A 16,855-nucleotide genomic window follows, 5' to 3' on the forward strand; every position below is an offset into this window, starting at 1 on the left:
GTGGCTGATGGTTCTGGTGAATTCTAGATGTTCTTCCAACATGACTTGTAGAGCCTCATCAGGGAATTCTGACATCTGTCACATCAGTACCTCATCTGTTAATTGCCTCATTAAAGTTGATGTTTTCCTAGTTCTTGGTGTGATGAGAGATTCTCAGTTGAAATCTGGACACTTGGAGTCTCTTGAGACCCTGGGCTTATTAAAACCTATGTCAGTGTGCTTCCTCTTACCAGGCTCTGGAAGAAGTCAGGATGCCATCCTGTCACCACCAGGTAGGGACAGGAGTCCAGGTGCAGAACATGGCCTCCTGGAGATGGGAGGCTCCTCTTTGGGGTGGGGCAGAGGTAACCATCAGGTCCCTATGAGGCCTCTGCTGGCCATTCCTCATGGAAAAGTCAGGAGTACATTACTACTTCCTGTGGGGCTTCCACTGGCACCAAGGTAGAATGGCCCCCTGGCCAGTGGGCAGGGCCCTGAACCTTCCTCCAGGCCTCCTGTATCATCAGCCCTGCAAAAGGGGGCACCCTGTGTCAGGTGGTGGAGGTCCAGGCCACTGACATTGTCCTCGAGTCTGCAGGGCACAGGGACAGGACAGAGGCCTTCTTACAGCCCAGAGAGGACAAAGCCCTGGCTACCACTCACCATCCCTCTGCCAGCCCACAGAGGGGTCAGCTCTTGATCACAGCCTGGGCTCCCCAGCATGGGCATCCATGGGGTTGACTGACACAGTCCCCATATAAAAGCTTTCCAGCTTCCCAGGCTGCCTGTCTGTGTCCTCTAGGCAGAGCGAGCCACTGACATTGGGCTTTTTGCCTGTGCCCGAGGTGTTTCTGGGACACCAGCTTCTCCAGCATCAAGTCTGGGATACACAGAGCATAAAGAAACCTTCACCCCTGCGTGGTTCCCTGTGTCCCCACTTCTCAGAGCCTCTTGCTTTCTGCATAATGTTCACTGTGGGAGGAGTGGGCAGCTACTGAAGACCAGGAACTAGCCTGGCCTTTAGGGGGAAGGTCACGGCCCATGGTCACACTTTTAAGTGAGGTTAACCAGTGAGGTCATCAGAGCAGTCAGGGGTTTTCACAAGCTGGTATTTCTCTCTAATCACAGCAAAAGCTGACAGCACCTTATATGTATTAAGCACCCATTTTGTGCCTGACCAGAAAGCAGAACTCCCTTCCCAGGAACCCAGCCCCTGGCCACTAGGGGGCAGAGTCTGGAAACAGCAGCCCTGCCTGGGCCACCAGGTGGACAGGATCCTCCTGGGGAGCAACAGGTGGCATTGGGTGACCCCGAGCTGCTATTTCTTCATGCAGGGTCATTTTTCTTTTTTCTTTTTTTAACCTTTATTTATTTATGTATTTATGGTGCTGAGGATTGAACCCAGGGCCTTTCACATGCTAGGTGTGTGCTCTACCACCAAGCCACAACCCCAGTCCCAGCATCAGTTTCTTAATAATTAAATATTCTGCTGCAAGCATTGCTGTGATCCCCAAAGCTTAGCCTTGTGCCCATTGCCACTCCCATAGCTAGGACAGGTTTGGAGAAGAAGCAAGAGGTCTTAATAATTTGCTAGCAAAGGAGAAACGCAGGTTGAGCAGATGGCAGGTTTGAGGACGGGCACACTCTGCACCAGTTCCTCAGCTCATGATTTAAAAAGCCGGCAAACTGCTCCTAGGCAAGGTGGTAACTATGAGAAATCACTGGAGTCAACACTGGGCAGCAAAATAATCATGGAGACACAAAGTCAGAAACTCTGATCATAATATTAGAAATAATGGCATCAGTGCCACCAGCCCACTGCTGAGGGGAGGGGAGACAGGCAGAGAGAGGGGAAAGCAGGTGAATAAAACTCTCTTGGAGCACACACCTGTAATCCCAGAGGCTCGGGATGCTGAGGCACGAGGCTCACAAGTTCAAGGCCAGCCTCAGCAACTTAGTGAGGTCCTAAGCAACTTAGAGAGAACTTGTCTCAAAAATATTAAAAAAGGGCTGGGGATATCGTTCAGTGGTTGAGGGCCCCTGGTTCAATTCCTGCTACAAAATAAATAAATAATAAAGCCTGGCTTGGAGGAACCGGTGGAACAGAGAGGGACCCAGAGATGGCGCTAGAAGCTGTTGCATGAAAAGCAATGAATACCGTCTGGCCGAGGGACAGAGAGATTGGCTGGATTCAGAGCCCTGGTGGTGGGAACCACTTTTGAGGGGCTGGACAACAGAGCAAGCAGAGGTTGGAGGCTGGGAACTCATGCTGGAAGTAGCCAGCCTGATCAGCAGCAGTCACCTGTCGTGGGGCCCAAAGAGTGCCTGGTCCAGTGTGCCTGAAAAAAGAGCAGGTGGAGGGCACCTAGGTGATACAGGCTGGGGACCTGAGGACAGAGCGCCTTTTGGTGCTGGTATCCCACTTGAGCATCTCGGAAAGCACCAGTGACCAGTCAGACAACCAACTGTGTCTGCACTCCAGGTCTGGCCCCGGGGAACAGGATGGAGAGGACCATGTGAAGCCTGTTGAGGTCTAGACTCCTCACCCTGGAAGTGACAGCTGTAGGAGGCTCCTGACACCTAATCTTCCAGCACAGATTGGCCCCTTCCCTAGCAACAAAGGGTGTGGGTCAAATCTCACCCACCAAACCGTCCCAGCATCAGTCAAGTCAACCCCAGCACTGGAACTTCAGTAGACTTCTGCAGCAGCGCCCCAGGGAGCACCCATCAGATCAGGTGAATAAAACGTGTGCCAAGGTGTGTGCCATGGCACCCAGCCGCCAGTCTCCCTATCCTGCCTTGGGAGATGGAAAATTACTACCAGCAGTACTGGCTCCTGGCCACAACAGTGAGGCACCAAAGGTGCTGGACTTGGCAACCCCAGCCCTCGACCAAGGGTTACAGGGCCCCAAACTCAATATAGAGAATGAAACTCCACCCTCACCAACTGTTCTGATCACCTCCATGGAAACAAGCCCTGTGTTCCTCATTGAGGACTTTCCCAATTCTCCTTTTGCATTTCTTTCTTATTATGATTTTTTATTTTGTTTTTTTATTTCTTATATTTTTAATTATAATTTTTTTTACAATTTTCCATTCTCCATGATTGTATATATCGTATAATTGTGCACACAGACGTGTGTGCGTTCTCACTGTGTGGATAGGTTAGAATATATGTGTGTGTATACACACACACACACATATATATATATATATATAACTTTTCTTTCATTTTAATTTTTCTCTTCTTCACTCATTTATTATTCAGACTTAGTTTGACTTTGATGGGGTGAAAATTCAGCAAAGTAGTAGGGTACAAGATAAACACCAGTAAGACCATAGCTTTCCTATACTCCAACTCTGATGCCACTGAGGAAGAAATCAGGAAAACCATCCCATTCACAAAAACTTGAAAAAATAAATACATGTGAACAGTCTAACCAAGGAGGTGAAAGATCTATACAATGAAAACTATAGAACACGGAATGAAAAACAAAATTGAAGAGAGCCTTAGAAGATGGAAAGACCTCCCATGTTCTGGGATAGTCATAATTAACATTGTAAAAATGGCCACACTACCAAAAGCAATATACAGATTCAATGCAATCCCCATCAAAATGCCCATGACATTCTTCACAGAACTTAACATTCATTTGGAAGAATAAGAGACCTAGAATAGCCAAAGCAATACTGAGCAAGAAGAGCAACGTGGGAGGCACCACAATACCTCATGTCAAAGACCAGAGACAAACCCACATACTTACAGCTATCTGATAACTGACAAAGAGTCAAAAATACATTGGAGGAAATACTGGATGCCAGAAATACTGGATATCTATATGTCTCTCACTCTGCATAAGGTAAAATCGAAATGGACCAAATACCTAGAAATGAGGCCATAAACCCGCAAGATGGAGAAGAAAACAGAGTCATCACTCCATAGTATTGGCGCAAGCACCAACTTCCTCAACCAGATCCCTAAAGTTCAAGAAATGAAACCAAGAATCAATAAATGGGATACCATCAAAATGAAAAGCTCCTGCTCAGCAAAGGCAGTGATTAAGAGCATGGAGAGAGAACAGACAGAATGGGAGAAAATCCTTCCAGCTTCTGCTCTGCCAAGGGATCAACGTGTAGAATACGTAAAGCACTCAAAAAGCTTGAGACACACAAAAAAACTTAAAAATTAAAAAAAAAACCTAATCAATAAATGAGCAAAAGAACTGAACAGCCTTTTCTCAAAAGAAGAAACACAAATGGTCAACAAATATATGAAAATGTTCAACATTCGTAGCAATCAGGGAAATAAAATCAAAACTAGGCTAAGATTTTATCTCACTCCTATTAGAATGACAGTTATCAAGAATGCAAATAAGGGCTGGGGATGTGGCTCAAGCGGTAGCGCGCTCGCCTGGCATGCGTGCGGCCCGGGTTCGATCCTCAGCACCACATACCAACAAAGATGTTATGTCCGCCGAGAACTAGAAAATAAACATTAAAAAAAAATTCTCACTCTCTCTCTCTCTCTCTCTCCTCTCTCACTCTCTCTTTAAAAAAAAAGAATGCAAATAATAATGAATTAATAAATGCTGGCAAGGATGAGTGGGGAAAGGTACACTCGAGCATTGTTGGAGGGACTGTAACTTAGTGCAACCACTCTGGAAAACAGCATGAAAATTTCTCAAAAAATCTAGGGATGGATCCACCATATGACCCAGCTCTCCTGCTCCTTGATATTTATCCAAAAGAATTAAATTCAGCAGACTATGGTGATGGAGGCAATTCTATGTATAGAGCAGTGCAATTGACAAGAGTCAAGTTATGGAACCAAGCTAGGTGCTCTTCAATAGATGAATGGATTAAGCAAATGTGGTGTACATACACAATGGAGTTTTACTCATCCATAAAGAAGAGTGAAATTATACCATTTTCTGGTAACTGGATGGAAGGGGAGAAGATCATGCCAAGTGAAACGAGCCAGACTCAAAGAGACAAGGGTCACATATTTTCTCTCATATGTAGAAGTCAGAGCAAAATAAGGAGAATCAGATATCATAAAGACATAGGAAAAATCACTCCACCTTTGAGACAAACAGCACTGTATAATCAAATAAAAATATAATTGCGTATATGATGGATAGAATAAGACATGTTTGGGTTGATTTGAAAAATATATATATATAAGGAATACCAGTGAAATAGAAAAAGGAGATCAAGAGGGAGGGAGGAGGGACAGAGGAGGGGAGGAAAAGCAGAGTCAATGTAACAAAATCACAGTATGTGCACATATAAATGTGCCACAGTGAATCCCACCTGTATGTTTATGTGGAAAAGCACCAGTAAAAAATAAGTAAATAAATGAGTGAAAGAAAGATCGGTGGAGCAGAGGAAGGGAAATAAGGAGGGAAAGGAAGGAAAAGGGGGAAACAGGGACTGAAATGAGTAAGTCAAATTCCATGCATGTATGATTTTGTCAAAATGAGCCCAATTATTATGTACAATTTTAATGCACTAATAAAAGTAAAATAAGCAGGGGCGGGGGGACACAGGTGACTGTGATTCTGCCATGGGGAACACAGGGCTTTTAAAAGAGGAAAGCCAGGATTGGGGTCCAGATCGTATCAGGAGATAGAAACAATTAGTGTCCCTCAGGTGTTCTTTAGAGAACAAGCGATGCTCAAGCTCCCAGGTCTGGAGTTTTCTTATTCTCAGGGGCGGTGACACTTCCAGACAGAGAAGAACAGGACAGCTTGGCCTGGGACAGGAACAATTTTAGTCTCATTCCTGGCTGTTAGGGAGGGAAACAAAGGAGAAGAAGAAAAAGAAACAGTGTGAGTTTTATAAGGCACCGTGGTCCAGCAGCTAGGTGTGTGCTCACAGCTTTCCCTTACTGGCCATTTGTACCGTTTCTACAGGAAAATGGGTGGCACCGTCTCCCAACTGTTTCCTGAAGAAACTGGGCAATGAAGGAGCTGGAGTGGAAGGTTTTCCCTGTTTTCCTTGGATTTACCAGAAGGAATGGCAGGTGATTCGAGCTTGGCTGGGAACTGGAGAAGCACACTTGGGGACAGAGTTAAGATCTGACCAGTTTAAACCAGGGTCTTCTGCTCGCCCCTCACTTCTCAGGAAGGGATTCCCATGCGCTGCTTTCTCGGAGCTCAACGGAGGCCTGCTTCTAACGGCCACCTGTGTGCAGGATACAGCAGTTGGCAACGCCCTCTCCCTAGGCACCACTTAGCCACCCTTTCCTTGAAAGTCTGATTCATCTCTTCATTTTCCCTATAGATTAGGGTCTCGGGGTGTGTGTAGCTCCCACTGACATCCAGTGCTTTGCTCACTTCTGGGGCCCCTTTTGCCATAAAGATGGTTGGTCCTCACTCTGCATCATCTTGGAATTGCTCCCTTAATAGGGCTTTGGTTATCACTGAAGCTTATTGTTCTCAATTTATCCTAAAAAGGCGTTATTAGTAAAACAAATATCTAAGGGATTTTTTTTTTTTTTTTTTTTTTTTTTTTTTTTGCGGTGGGGAGGAGGGCATTCCGTAAAAATCCTTCACCAATTGTGAAAAGGCTATGATTCCTACAGGTTGGGTCCCGTGGGCTCCTTTCAGTCCTCAGATTGTTTTGGGTACATAGACACAGACCTGAGCACCCCCTGAATAGTCCTCTGGGGGCATGGCCCTTGTGAGTGGGGCTTGAAGAACTTCACGGGGCATCTCCAATGCCCGTAATAAAGTGTTCGAATGTGTGTTTTATCAAGGATCAACCTGGGCTGCAGGCTGCAGGATGAACCATAAGAACTCTGTCTCCACCTGGTGGCGCTGCTACCCCATTACCAGGCCATTTTTCATCCTCAATATAGACAGGTTTGTATTGGTCTACCCTAAGCTGAGGTATTAGGGTACCATAGGTATTGGGGTACCACCTATTGGTGGCCTGATTTCCTTTGGCCATGTTAGTATCGGTCTTCCAATGGCTGAGATAGTATGACTAGCCCCTGCTCCAGTTGCCCACGATGTTGATGTCCATATCTCTAGGGCATGTTTAATGACCTTGTTTTCAGTGGTGAGGAGACATCATTTTTCCCCAGGTATCTCCATGGGTGTGCACTATCATGAAAGCATATTTTACCTTCAGCATGTTTACCTTCTTTCCTTTGGACACTCTGAGAGCTCTTGTCTAAGTGATTAGCTTGGCTTTCGCAGCTGGGGTAGGCTGCTGTTCCATTTCCACAGCGTAGCTGCTGCTGATGTCCATGAAGTCTCTCCCGTCACTGAAGAGGTCCCCACCGGGCTCTGCAATTGGCCCATCAGACAAGTCCAGCCCACTGGTGTAAACAGTCTCTAAGACCTCCAGGGTATCATGTTGTATCAGCCCCTTATCAGCTGGCAGCAGGTTTTCTGGGCTTAGAGTGGACAGAGTTTAAGGCTGACATTGGGGCTGTCTGAAACCCGGCCTCCTATCTGCCAAGCACTCAGTACCACCCTCTGTTAATGGCCCCAAGGTCTGGTGGGGGAACCACAGCAAGGGGTTGTTCTAGAGGAAACTTCTCAGCCTCTGTGGTAAATCACAGGTGGCAGCCGTCACCCCACAGGAAGGAGGGCTCTGCTTTTGTGCTGTGGTCAAGTCACTTTAACAAATGGCTACTCGTTCAACCATCCCATAATGAGAACAGAAGGGGAAAGTCTTGTTGATTTGCTAGCAAAAGAGAAACACAGGGATGCCTGTCTCAGAGGCTGTCCCAGGGGCAACACAGGGCTTTTCAGAGGGGCGCCCAGGGCTGGCTTTCAAATCCTATCCGCAGACAGGTAATTAGTGTCCATCAGGTGCCTTAGAGAGCTCTTGCTCCAGTCCCCAGGTCTGGAGAGTGGGCAGTGAAGGACATGACTGACTAGCCTGGGCAGGAAATGTGTTGGTCTTGTTTCCCCAAATGCCAGGGAGATGGAGAAGGAGAAGAAGATGGGGTGGGGGGGTCCATTTTAAAATAAGCCACCTGCCAACAAGCAGCAAGGTTTGCACCCAGAACATGAAGCGGACCCCATTACACTTAAAATAACAGAGCAGCCTGTACCTTGAATTCCCCAAGTCTCAGGCTGAGCTTGACCTGGTGAAAAATGGAGAGCTGTAAACACCCCTCATTCCACGGGTGACAGACCCTACGTACACCTACCCTGGGGTTCTCGTTCTAGGCTCTCCAGTGCCTGTGGCTGGAGACCGGCCTCTGCTTGTTCAGGGTGGCTGGCTCAGGCCCAGCACCTCCAAACTGAATGGCCAGCACTCTGCCCTCCCCTCTATCCAGGGGAGTCAGTCCAGATGTGAGATGGGGGTGCCAGGTCACATTGACCTGAGCCAAAACCAGGATGACAAAAGCAACCATACACAATATACCACCAGCAGGCAGGACAGGACAGGAAGCTCCAGGGCAGAGACTGAAGGATACCACGGTCACTCATGTAAAAGGAGCCAGAAACCACAGCAAAAAATATGTAAATCTTCCCCTGCAAGGGCAGTAGAGCCTGGCCCCGTGGCGATTTCATTTTCACTCAAGAAAGTCAAGAACTGCCTGCAGCTCTGATGTCCTCCTGAAAGCAAGAGGAGCGCTTCAGGTCCCAGGGTGGGATCGGCTTCTTGGCACACACGTTTGCACATGGCTGGGAAAGGACTGTGCTTCTGTCAGCATGCCCTTCTTCAGGCACGAGTGGGGACAGACATGGAGAAGCAGATAAGCACCTGTCTTCAGCAGCCTGTCGCCCTCCTTCCAGCCAACGGGGCCAGCCCTGCATCTTGGGGATCCAGGACCCATGTCTACTCATGCCACTCTAGCTGGAAGAAGGACCATCGATCCAGCTCTAAGCAGTACTGTATGTGGACTCCTCCTTTCCGGGTGGACAGCTGAGGTCCAACAAAAATGAGACTCACAAGTCCAGGTGGAGCCAAGCTGAAGGGAAGGAAACTGCCTACTAAACCAGACGTCAAGGTGGACATCAGACAGGAATACTCCAGATCCAGGTAGGGAAGACTCCAACCTGGTAGAGAACAGGACTGTACTCTGGTGATTCTGATACGCTGGTGACTCCCTGAGCACGACCCATGTGTGGGGAAACCCCCCAAATAGGCTGGTTATTTATGGCAAATAAAAACTAAGATGAGACCTGAGAAGTTTTGGAAGGTAACTCACCAGGAGTGTCCAGGGAGATTGACAGATACGTATTTCGTACCTGCCCGTGTCTCTCCCTTACCCCTACCCCCAGCCCCCAGCTCCCAGCAGCTTAGAATTTACTCTGAGAATCTGACCTTGCTGGGGTCAGATGGAAGCAGCTTCATGAATTTTCTGGGATTCTTTCCAAAGAGGTTTGACCCCATCACTCCTGCTTTATGTCCAAGAGTTTCCCAGGCCCTCTTATGGACACTCCACCTGTCCTCACTCAACTGATCTTACCAATGATCATCATAGGCACCTTGCAGAATCATAGATCCTGGCAGAGGCTCACGTGCACTTCTGAGACATCCTTTGTCTCAATGAACCCTACACACATATTTTAACCACTTCTCGGTGATCCATTATGTATCTGTGTGTTTATATACACACAAGAGGTATATGCCCCCGGGTGGCCTTGTTCACATGAGGTCTGCAAGATGTGCCCGTTGGACAGTGGGCCATCTTTTCCACTCCCATGCTCCAGCTTCAGCCTCGACACTTGTAAAAGGTCACCCTCTGTATAGAATCAGGGACGCTCCCACCTTTTCTTCACTCTCAGCCTAAAAAAAAAACTAAAGGAAAAGATTTAATTGACAAAAAAAACAAAAGATCATGTACGTGTGCTCATCGTTTTTGACATTCTGTCTGTGCATTGCATTAGTATTGGGAACGCTCTCTTGCAGCCTCTGAGTTCACTTTTTTAATTTTTTTTTTTTTGTATCAGGAATTGAACCCAGGATGCTTAACTACTAAGCAACATTCCCAGCCCTTTTTTATATTTTTATTAAGGAAAGGGTCTTGCTGAATTGCTTAGGGCCTAAATTGCTGTAGCTGGCTTTGAACTTGCGGCCCTCCTGCCTCAGCCTCCTGAGCTGCTGGGATAGCAGGTGTGGCCAGAGTTCACCTTCTTTTCAGAGTGCAGCTTCTCTGTTTCCAAAGACCCTAAGATGAAGGAATGAATGCCTCCACATGATTTCTAAAAGCAGATCACCTGTGACACACAGAAGAGGAGAAAGAGACAGCATCATTACTTCTCCTTAGCCTCAGGGAACACTGAGTGTGGTCTGTAAGAATTGACATACATACTTCCTGTGAGTGGGACCATGATACCACACCACGGGGACTCCTCAATGGCCTGCATCTTCACAGACTCTCCCTGCGACTGGGTGGAAACTCACCTCCCCTCTCACTGGCTCCCCTGTGCTCCACTGTAAAGCTCCACCAAAATTGGTGATGAAGATTTCAGTTACATTCCACTTTTTATTTATTTATTCATTCATTCATTTTGCCTTTTAGACGGTATTTTGATGCAGAATCTTGTGTTCCTGATGGGCACACTTACCCACTCATTTCCAACCCTAGGATAGTCTAAGTTTTCCTCCTGCAACCTCGGGATTCTCTGTCATGCCTGGAGTGACTTCACTCCCACGGTCTAATGTGCAGGATGTGCAGTGAAGTGCCCGAGCTGCCAGTCCAGATCCCAGCTCTGCCTCAGGCCAGTTGACCTCCCTGCACTCAAGTTTTCCTACCATCAAAATAAGAAGGGATACTGATTTGTAGCTCATGGAGTCTTGGGGATAATTAAATATGGCGATCCATGTTCCATGTCCTGGTCCTTTGCAGATGCTCAATAAACATCAACCTTTATGATTGATAGGGCTTGTAGCTCTGCAGAGAAGATCACTTTCTAGCCTCTTTAGGACCCATGTTGGCTATGTCTCCATTGACAATTTTGCACACTTAATTTCCACTTGCCAGTTTCTCCTCTCTCTACCTCCAACTTGATTTCTCTCTTTCCTCATCTTCTGGTGAGATCCATTACTGATTCTGCTATTCAAAGCAACTAGCAAATCTCCCAATAACAGAATCAAATAGACCTACCTCTAATCTCCAAATTGCACTTACAATTTCTCCTATAAAACTTAACTACTGTAGTGGTCGGTATTAATCCTTGTCTATTATAATTGATCATCTCTGATCTATAATTGAATTTCAATTTTTTTCATTTATTCTGCAAATGTTTGTTGAGCATTTGCCAAGTACAGATACTGGACCAGATCTCCCAAATACAAGGCAAATAAAACAGCCAACAGCTTACAATCTTGTAGGGAAAAGCGAATCTGACAGCAGGTAGAGCAGATAGGCATTCTAGGCCTCGTGACCTGTCTCTGCCACTTCAGATCACCCACTTGGGAATAGTCTGAAGAAGGTCTCTCTTGAGCTGAATCAAAGAAAACTAGCCATCTATAAGCTGACCAGGTGGGCAAAGGCATTTCCAAGCAAAGGGAACGTTTTATAAAAATTGGAGAACTATAAGCAGTTAAGGGTGGTGGGAGCCAAGTGTGGAAGTAGGGAACACAAGTTGAGAGGGAAGCAAAGCCGTCAAAAGTCTTCAGTAGAGTTGTGGCTCAGTGGTAGCACTTGCCTAGCATGTGTGAAGCATTTGGTTCGATTCTCAGCTCCACATAAGAATGAATAAATAAAATAATGATATTGTGTACATCTACAACTAAAAATAAAAAAGTCTTCAGTGTCCTTCAAGGGGAGATTATGGGGACATTATGGGACACCAAGACCCTGGGCAGCCCTAGTAGGTCCAACACCTGGTTAGCTCAGTTACACTTGAGCTCTGCCTGTCCAGTGACAGCAGACCACTCCATCAAGTAAGGTCCACGGCTCTACTCTGCTCATCAGTCCTGCTTCACTTCAGCTCATTTCCAAAACACATGTCAAGATATGGGCCTTGATTTGAGGTATTTAATCTACCTGTTTTGAAACAACATCATAGCAAGACAAAATTCAAATAAGAATGCATTCTTTAATTATCATTAACCTAGACAAGATAATGAGTTCCATAATTACAACACAATAAAGTTTATCATTCCCAAGCCCAGGAGATAATATAAAGAAATAGCTACTTTTTAAAATTTGTTTGTTTTTCTTTACATTTTACTTTAAATTTATTTTTTAAATGCATAAATTTAATAAGCAGCCCAGATATAGTTGGCTGCTAAAGAAGGAATCATTCATCCTTAGAATAAAATGCATTGACTTCTAGGATTTTAGATCTCACATAAGAAAGCAAGCTTCTATCAGAGGAGCCCAGGGCTTCCACACCTGCTGAAACAGGGTCAAGCCTCAGCAGCTGGCTCAGTTCCTCCTGGGTGAGGAGGGTTTTTGTACGCCGAGGCAGTGGAGAGCTATCACTGTGGTGGACGTTCGGCTCCGGGACCAAGTTGGAAATAAAACGTGAGTAGATCGCTGGTTTCCTTCTGTTGTCCATGTCTCATGGTCTCTGTGTGTGTGAACTGAGTCTCTGCAACCTGGCTCTGGCACCCTCCAGGGAAAGGTGACTCTGGGATCTCTAAGCAAACTTGAGAATCAAAAGCACATTTTTGTGTGAAGAGCAAGATTAAGTCACTGAGTGAGAAAAACTAGGTAACAGCCTCAGACACTCATCGGGGGCATGCTAGAAGATTCCAGAGCCTCACTCAGTTGTCAGGGAGGGAGACTCAGTTTTTGTACAGGAGGGAGGTTCAGAGCAGTCACTGTGGTACACGTTCGGCGCAGGCACCAAGCTGGAGATCAAACGTGAGTATCTTTTTCAACCGATTCTTCTCTTCTGTCTAATTGCCTTGCTTTGTTCCTTTTTGTATGGTTTTGTTAGTTGGTTGTTAGGGATGTGAGAGATTTCATCCCCAGATTAGGTTCAGAGGAGGTGGCTGGTCCTAATTTATAGGATTTCTAAGTCAAAATAAAAATGGGGAAGAAGGGTGGCTGCCCCTCTAGGGGGGTTTTTGTAGGGAAACAAGGCAAAGCGAGTCATTGTGATTCACGTTCGGCGAAGGGACCAAACTGGAAATCAAACGTGAGTACCATTTTGCTCATTGGGCTGTGTTGTAACATTTGTGTGACTTTGTGATATTTTGGTGAACTGAACCATTCCTGGTGACAGAGAAGTCAATTGAAGAAAACCAGAAAATAGCCAATTTAAAAGCAAATAGATGAGAGGTTCAGTTAGGAGGAGAGAGAAATGGCTGGGTCTTTCTGGGAACCAGCCTGTCTGGTGGGACTGGCAGCCAGGGCGGGTTTTTGTAGAGGGGGGCAAGCTGGAGCTGGCACTGTGGCTCACGTTCGGTGGTGGGACCAAGCTGGAGATAAAACGTAAGTGCCTTTTCCACTGTTTTTTTCTCATGGAATTGTAAAATTGGGGGGGGGTTCATGTTTGGAGTGTAAGTGGAGGTCAGTTCTGAACAAAACAGGTTTCTTCCAATTGAGTTGGGGGCTGAAAGTCTGTTCACCTCAAAGAGGAGGGTTTTTTGCTGAGGGGAATGTGATCTAGTTAATGTGATGGATCACCTTCAGCCGGGGGACGCGATTGGAGATAAAACGTAAGTGATTTCTCTGTTGCCTTCTGGAACTTGGGTGCAATTCCCCTTGGCCCTGACTTGTAGAAGCTGAAGTAGGGAGGTTGTCATCAGTTGCAACCTCCAAAAGTAGATTTGGAAACAGAAACACTTAAAAGGGCTAAAACGAGTGACTCAAAGTGGGGGTAAAACAGGGTAGACAGAAAAGTCAATTTCTGATTTTTATTAAGTTTTGTCAGATGTTGTGTGGGTTTCGGTCATTGCGCATTGTGATATGGAAAAGTTGGGAAATGGACTTCCTAGTCTGTTTTCTTTTTTGCCTGATAAATTATTTTATAAGGCAACTATTAAATGAATAGCAGGCCCAAAAAATCACTTAAGTTAGAAAATTAAGCCTGTTTGTCATGTTGAAGAGAATCATCAGCATTGTCACTTGTAGAGTGTAATATGAGTGCTAAATGCCAAACCGAGAGATTCTGCAGGAATCAGATTTCAACAGATCTTATTGATAGCTCCTTTGTCAAAATTTAATTTCTATACTAGAGTAAATTTGAGGTGATCTGTTATCATAATGGTGAGAAGACAATTGACCCCTAAAACTGTTTTTTTAAATATGTTTAAATGAAGGAAATTAATAATTACATTTTTTAAATGTCCATGGTTTATAGGAAATATTTTAAAGAACATGTTATTTTACTACTTTAGTTATCACGGGTCCATATTCTCACACCACGTGGCCTTGCTGGCGTGGTCTATAGGTCCCGTGGCGCCCTTTCTGGCACTGAGTACTCCCGTGGCCACTCACGTGGCAGTTCACCTGGCCGTTAAAGGCCACGGAAACCCATGTTAGCTGGGTGACCTCTGCTGTGACCACTTTTCCTGGTACACAATGATGCAGATGATGCCACTAACATAGAGAGGGCAGAAACAGGGTGGGCAGAACACCAGTACAGAGAAAAATGATTTATTAAAGTTTTCAGGAATAAAATTATATTAAAATCCATTATTATGTCCTCTCAATGAGGCTGTAAAAAAGATTTTTTTTCAGTCATATATCATTATTTTATCTAATCTATTTACAAAAGGTCAGTCTAAAAGAAAGAAATAGAGTCTACATAACTCTTTCAGGGTAAAATCCACAGGAGTATAAACCGAGTTTGATGCCAGCAATCTGACCCCTCAGGACTTGGTGAATTCTCTCTGAGTTCACATGAATACAATTGCATTGTATTAACTGGTAGAAAAAAAAAGTCTGGGACATGTTTTTAACTTTCATAAACTTAACTGCTTGGGTAGAATTATGTTTGAGTTGTAGCTAATTTTATATAAATGTGATTGATAAAAAGTTAACAGACATTTTTCAATACTGTAAATATTGTGATAAAAAAATTAATCTGGCTTAACCTCATAATGACTTGTTTTTGTGTAGCCCCACTGCTTTCAAATCTGTGCTTAAGAAGAATTACTTTGTTCTATGCAGGACAGAACTATTTTAGGGCTCCTTTGAAACCTTTTAATGCATTTTAGAACTATTTATTTAACTATTTTAAGTTACTTTGAAACTATTTGGGAGCCTTTTAAAAAACTCTATTAAAGCCTAATGCAAAATCTTGAAATAATTTCCACATCAAATACAGTAATTATTAAATATTTTAAAGCTAGATGGAAAATGTGAATTGGCCCAGGAGGATCTCCACAGAATATATTACTCTGCTTATTTTTCAGAGATCACATTATTTTGACACTGAGACTATTTTAATACAATCATTTTGTGAGAAAATAGTAATGAAGGTTTAAAAAGGAAAAAAAAATAATAACAGTTCATTTATCTTATGTTGAAGTGCTTGGTTAACATTGGGGTTAGCTTTATTAAAAAAAATTAAAGCTGTTCACATATCTGTTGACTTCTCCCAGCCAAGAACTCTTGATTTTCATTTTTCGTTTTTACTATTTTGCTGGGCTTGCATCCCCACTGAGGGGATTTCCAGGAGGACACCTGGCAGCTGCTGGAGGTCAAAATTGAAGCTGGTCAGGTCCCCCAGACAGGTGGCCGGGGTGACTGTTGACACCCCTAGGTCTGGCTAAGAACTGCTTCATGTGGTTGCAGACCATCAGGAAGGGCCCAGTCTCACTTTCAGGACTTCATGAGGGACAGGAGAGCTGCCTGCAGGTCTCCAGAGGGACATGCTACCCAGCTGAGGCCCACCAGACCCAGACGCAGCTGGGGCTGCACAGGGCCTTCCTCTACATGGAGGGGTGGAGTCTTGTCCTGGTGATCCTCAGGGTCAGATGAGGTGCCCTGTTTTCTTGGCCCAAAGCCCTGAGCTTTTGGAGGTTACAGGGGACACAGTTGAAAAGACTCAGAATGGCTTCAAAGAGTTCAAACTCAATTTAGCACTTTTTAAAGGGGCAGCGGGGAGCAAGGGAGTAACACCAAACCCTGGACACCTTAGGGTGCTTCCTGGCTCTGCTGCCTCTCTGCAGCCACCCACCAGCACGCACCCAAGCCGAGACCTTCCTGGGACTTAGCCAGCTCTGTGCTTCCTTCCCCAGGGGACGTGGCTAAACCAAGTGTCTCCATCTTCCCACCGTCTTCGGAGCAGTTGCAGTCCGGAGGGGCCACGGTTGTGTGTTTTGTGAATGACTTCTACCCCAGAGACGTCAACGTGAAGTGGAAGGTGGACAACGCCTATTACAACAGCAATATCCAGAACAGCTTCACGGAGCAGAACTCCAAGGACAGCACGTACAGCCTCAGCAGCACCCTGTCGCTGACCAGCTCCGAGTACAACAATCACAACAGCTATACCTGCGAGGTCAGCCACAGCAGCCTGTCCTCGCCCATCACCAAGACGGTCAAAAGGAACGAGTGCTAGAGTCAGAGGCCGCGCCCTCCAGCCGCAGGCCTGGGCCCTCTCCCCACGAGGGACCCACCCCAGTTGCAGTCCTCCTCCCCCTCCCCACCTCACCCCTCCTCCTCCTTGGCTTGAATCAGCTGGTAATGGGGGAACAACAAATAAAATCAATCTTTGCACCTGAGGCTCTCTCCTTCCTCATTTAATGTTTTAGGCGTTATCCTTCAATTACCCAGTTTTCCCTTTAAGGGACTAAATGTCTAGTTGCCCTAACACGCACCACCATGTATAAAAACCATCCTCCATTTCACCCTATCTGTCTGCCCTGCACAAGACCCTGCTCTCTGAGACCCACACACCACCTGTTCACGCCCCCTCCCCTGGGCCATGGCTGGAGAGCCTCCCCCTTGGTCTCCCCTCCTCAGCAAGCTTCCCTAAGGACGATGGTTCCTGAA

At 45.7% G+C, this 16,855-nt stretch overlaps 1 gene segment (V, D, J or C); it reads left to right on the forward strand.

Annotated features, from left to right (window-relative positions):
- Positions 1-16,571, forward strand: part of LOC144249801 (Ig kappa chain C region, A allele-like) — a 56,985-nt gene extending 40,414 nt beyond the window's left edge. Inside the window, 1 exon segment of the C gene segment in view lies at positions 16,099-16,571. Within this exon segment, the coding sequence occupies positions 16,099-16,421 (323 nt within the window).
- The last annotated feature ends 284 nt before the right edge of the window (positions 16,572-16,855 follow it).

This window comes from Urocitellus parryii, chromosome 12 (assembly GCF_045843805.1).
Source record: "Urocitellus parryii isolate mUroPar1 chromosome 12, mUroPar1.hap1, whole genome shotgun sequence".
Classification (NCBI taxonomy): domain Eukaryota; kingdom Metazoa; phylum Chordata; class Mammalia; order Rodentia; family Sciuridae; genus Urocitellus; species Urocitellus parryii.